Below are 4614 nucleotides of genomic sequence, written 5' to 3'. Positions count from 1 at the left end.
AACTGTTTATTAATATGTGACTAATAAAACTTACTCACTTTTTTATTTAAAAAATTGTGCTGTTCTAATTAAATCTAAATGTTGATTAAAATAATATAACAACATTATGAATATTACAATTATACTGTTACAACATTATTAGAATATCGAAATATTTATATTTACGATATTTTCCTATATTGCCATTTGTTTAATATTATATTTTATAATTACTTTATTATAATATTTTTACATTTTAAAACATTATTCCAATGTTGTAGTCATCTTGTTAAAATTTTGTATTTTTTTGCTTGTCTTGGAAGTATCTGCAATGTTTGAACATTGCAATGATGAACATTGCAGTTTGTGATACAGCTAAAAGGTTCTGTGGTGTATGCGGTATCATATCGTTGTATCAGAACCAAAAATCAATAACGAGAAAGCTCATAGTTTTACTATTCAATCATCTCTGAGGCAATAAATAAATATCCCTGAGGTAACGAATAAACAGTGGGAAGAGGGAATCAGTTCGGCCCTGCTTGCTACGCAAATCTGCTGCAAGTCTATTTAGTTGGTTGCGTGTTATTAACTTTGTTATTAAATATTTATTTTTTAACACAGATGTTATCTTTATTTTATTCCGCGAGTATATGCTGTAATAACTCGATCTTGATATAATATAATGTATTATTCAATACATATACATATACATATTTACGGTACTACATATTTATGATACTATATATTTACGATACAAAACACTAACGTAAAAAGATTAACATAGTTAATGTACCTAAAAATTATTTTAGCTATATTAATAAGCTATACTAATAAGCTACTAAGACTCAAATTTTTCTAGCAATTATAAAATACCAAACAAATTTTGCATACTTTGCAACCTCATTATGTTACGCGCTTTTCATGAACACTCTGTATACTGCTAGATTATCAATTTATTTCCGGAAACGTGATAAACACGACCGTAGTCCATCTTATGGCCATTGAATCCAGAGTCTACATATACGTATATGTCCAGAGTCTACATATATGTATATATTTATTAACAATCAATAAAGCTAACAATGTTATGTACTATTGGCAATGTCGATCGCAATCTGTCGCGACGCGACTCAATAAGTATAAAAGTTTGCAAAGTACTTGAAAAAACTAATACTGTAAATTACAAATAAATATTATGTAAAAGAATAGAAGAGCACAATTCATTTAAAAAATCATCGAACTTTATGATGTAGCTGCAATCGTTAATATAAATATTATTTTTATAAAAAAAATTCATGTGTTTCCATCGATCTTTTTCAAATTTTTTAGTTAACAATAAAATAAAAATTAAATTTTACATTTAGATTAAGATGACATAAATGTGATTTCTCGGAAATCGGTATTATTTAAAAAATAAAATAGATTGAATTGCAAGATTTTAATTGAACAATATTAGCCCAAAAAATCGATGAACTTTAACAATTACTATTAATCTAATTGTAATATAAATATAAACATATAATATTTTTATCTTCTAATCTTTTAAAAATAGTTTTATTTTTTAGCATATATATCGATATAACTGTTTAAAATAATGAATAGTATATCAGTTTATAACGTTTTTGTGAAATAAATTTATATCTTTATGTTATGTTTATTATGTTACTGTCGTGTATAATCGCAAGTTAATGAAAATTACATTATTGTATGCAAGTCATTTTTCTTGTAGATACAAAAATTATTACAAAACATTGCAAATACCTTAAATACATTTTTCATATTAAAAAATTATGGATGTTAATATCGTAATAATTATTGTATCATACAAACTTTTAACAAGTTATGATGTGTTATCTTAAAAATATGCTATCAATTACGTATTTAATACATCTAATATTATCATTAAAGGCAACATGATATATATTAGCTGCGTTATTTATGGAAAGATATTAGACTTCGGAATATTAGACTTCGATGTATAAAAATAATTTTTATACAAAAAAATTCTGAAATATATAATTTCTGCTTTAATCATGATAATTTGGATATAATGGCAGTTTTCTACAAAGATCTTAGTCAAATTTATTAGGATATTAACAGAAAGATAATAAAAATTCTGTATAATCGTAGAATATTTGTTCATTTAATAAGTAATGAACAATGTAAATATTAAGCCTAATATCTGCTAAGTGAATTAAAAGTTATATATACAGAAACGTATTTTAATTATGATATATCGATGCATAATCAAAATGGAGATTCCAGAGAAATCTAAGAAAAGGATATAAAAATAACCTTCAACGGTATCTTTGTCTTCGCACTTGTCGTGGCGCGATTTGCATCTTTACACGAATAGGATTTATACGTTCCTCGTGTTAATTTGCATACAGAAAGTCGCACAGGGAATATATCGTCACAGGCGACGGCTGCTATGTTCCCCATCTGCATGGTCGGAATCTTCCGCACGAGTATCGCGGTGGTGACGAATATTTCCATAGCGTTGATTAGCAGCTTTAGTAATTTGAGATAGTATCGGTAAAGGTGGCCCACGTTTCCTCGATAGGTGCCAACACGGTGATCACTATGAGGACTGCGGCGAACACGACGATAACCACAAAGTACACACCGAAAATGAATTTCCGCATACCGGAGTGCTGTCAGGAAAATATTCAAAATGAGACTTTGTTTGCGTCCTCATATTTGTGTAATAGATTATTATTTTTCGACGCGATACCGTTTATCAACATTATTATAATAATGTGAACTGTTGATTAATTTATACAATTTATACAATATATTGCTTTCCATTAAGAAACAAGATATTAACATCCTATATCCTTCGAATTTTCTTGCAATTTTGTTTTAATCAAAACAAATAAAATTTTTTTAAATTATTCGAATAATTTTATTTATTCGAATAATTTTATTTAAAGATGTATGTAATTTTCTAATTTATGTAATTATAAAATATCAATTGTCCTTTAACGCGTGGAGTGTACTTTTTTATGTTACAGAATGCGGATTTCGCCATAGACTTTATAATGTTTACGAAGAATATATATGAAAAAATGCAATTTATTAACAATATTCTTTCTTTCGTTTATCTACGTCTCATTATCAATTTTATTTTAACGTCTTACGGCAGATCGACACGCATTAGAAGACGACTTGATCGCGTCATTTTTATTTTAGAAAATCTTACGGGAGCGTCTCGTCTCGCATCTGGATGCACCATTGATCCACGAGAATGCATGTCTTTCATTGGGAATGAATTCACTCTCTGACTAGCTTGTCTGTCAGAGGCACATCCAAGGAACTGCAATAGAAGCAAAAATGTCACGAATACCACAATCAGAATTAAGTCTTGAGTAAGGTGATTATTATTCGACATTGACACAAATTCCGTTAAATATCTCATTACTTAGTCTTTTCCAAGATATTGCATAAAATTCAATTTTTATATCATTTTTATTTTCTTTATGAAAATACAATGATTTAACAAAATTTGATACTAATTGATTTAGATCTAGTGTCGAAATTATAATTGCTACATTATACAAAATTGTTTGCATTAATAAATTGTTCAATTCTTTTGATAATTTCTTTTCGAAATGTCCAGAATTTTTTTTGCGTAAACTTGATAAATAAAAAATTCTTACTGTAAGAATGAGATGAGTTAAAACATGGAAGATTACAAATGCTGTGAGGATCCAATCAACCCAATCTGGAAGTTTAGCCTTGTTGAGTCGTACCGCGAAGAAAAGCGCGATTACTAAAACAAAATTTTATTGAAAGTTAACCCTAAGTATTAATTTATTTCGTGAATATTTAAAAAAAAATTTATTTAGTATTAAATTATTATTTATTATCTTTTATTATCATCTTTTATTATCAAATAATAAAAAATTGAAGTAGACAAAAGTTTTCATTTATTTTATTACCTACTGCAATAATTTTTACATTGTAAAGAAAGTATAATTAGAAAATTGTAAGAAAAATTCTTCAAATAACAATAAATCATAAAAGAAAAATATAATATAAAAAAAAAGTTTTATTTATTGCTGTATTTATAAACTTACAAGCACATATTTTCGCCACGTTACCGACGAACCAGTGAGCCCAATTGAAAAGAACTCTTCGTGGTGCGCCAGGATGTGGTCTCATAGCTGCCATGAAAGGCTGGATAAAGCACAGAATTGTGGTTGCCAGGCCGACCGAAGCGTGTATCGTCTCAGAACTCCACATACCCAATTCCACGAATATTATTACGAAAGCTGCGATCGTCATCGACCACGTGAGCACCATAAAGAATCTATGCCACTTAGGGAAAAATTGATAGGTCTTTATTACAAACAAAGACATCCGAAAAAGACGATGTGGGGCGCTTTTCTTTTGCGTGATTTGAAGAATAGTGTTTTATTAGCAATGCTAGATATTCAAGTAACGTAAAGTTAATGATATCGCATAGAATAAAATGCGATACTATATATACTAGAAATAAGATAATAAGATAATATCATTCATTTTTTGTGACTTGTGACTTGATATTGAAAATTTTTTTATTAAATAAAATATATTATGAAGAAATTAATTTTCAAAATGTATAGATAATAATAATATACAATGTTTAATGAA

At 27.7% G+C, this 4614-nt stretch overlaps 2 protein-coding genes across 2 annotated transcripts in view; one reads left to right on the top strand and one right to left on the bottom strand.

The window, feature by feature from the left end:
- Nucleotides 1–4614, top strand: part of LOC108694913 — a 54572-nt gene that overhangs the window by 3889 nt on the left and 46069 nt on the right. The window lies entirely within an intron of this gene.
- The window catches only part of LOC108694902 (putative ferric-chelate reductase 1 homolog), a 28257-nt gene continuing 25922 nt past the window's right edge, over nt 2280–4614 (bottom strand). Inside the window, exons 9-12 of the mRNA XM_018204603.1 lie at nt 4059–4299; nt 3639–3751; nt 3182–3295; nt 2280–2633 (exon numbers count right to left, since the gene is read on the bottom strand). Of these exons, the coding sequence (XP_018060092.1) occupies nt 2493–2633; nt 3182–3295; nt 3639–3751; nt 4059–4299 (609 nt within the window). The 3' untranslated portion in view covers nt 2280–2492. The remainder of the gene's footprint in view (nt 2634–3181; nt 3296–3638; nt 3752–4058; nt 4300–4614) is intronic.

The sequence above is a fragment of the Atta colombica genome, unplaced genomic scaffold (assembly GCF_001594045.1).
Source record: "Atta colombica isolate Treedump-2 unplaced genomic scaffold, Acol1.0 scaffold1, whole genome shotgun sequence".
NCBI classification, from domain to species: domain Eukaryota; kingdom Metazoa; phylum Arthropoda; class Insecta; order Hymenoptera; family Formicidae; genus Atta; species Atta colombica.
The sequence above is the reverse complement of the archived record's forward strand: the minus strand, read 5'-3'. Positions and strand labels throughout refer to the sequence as shown.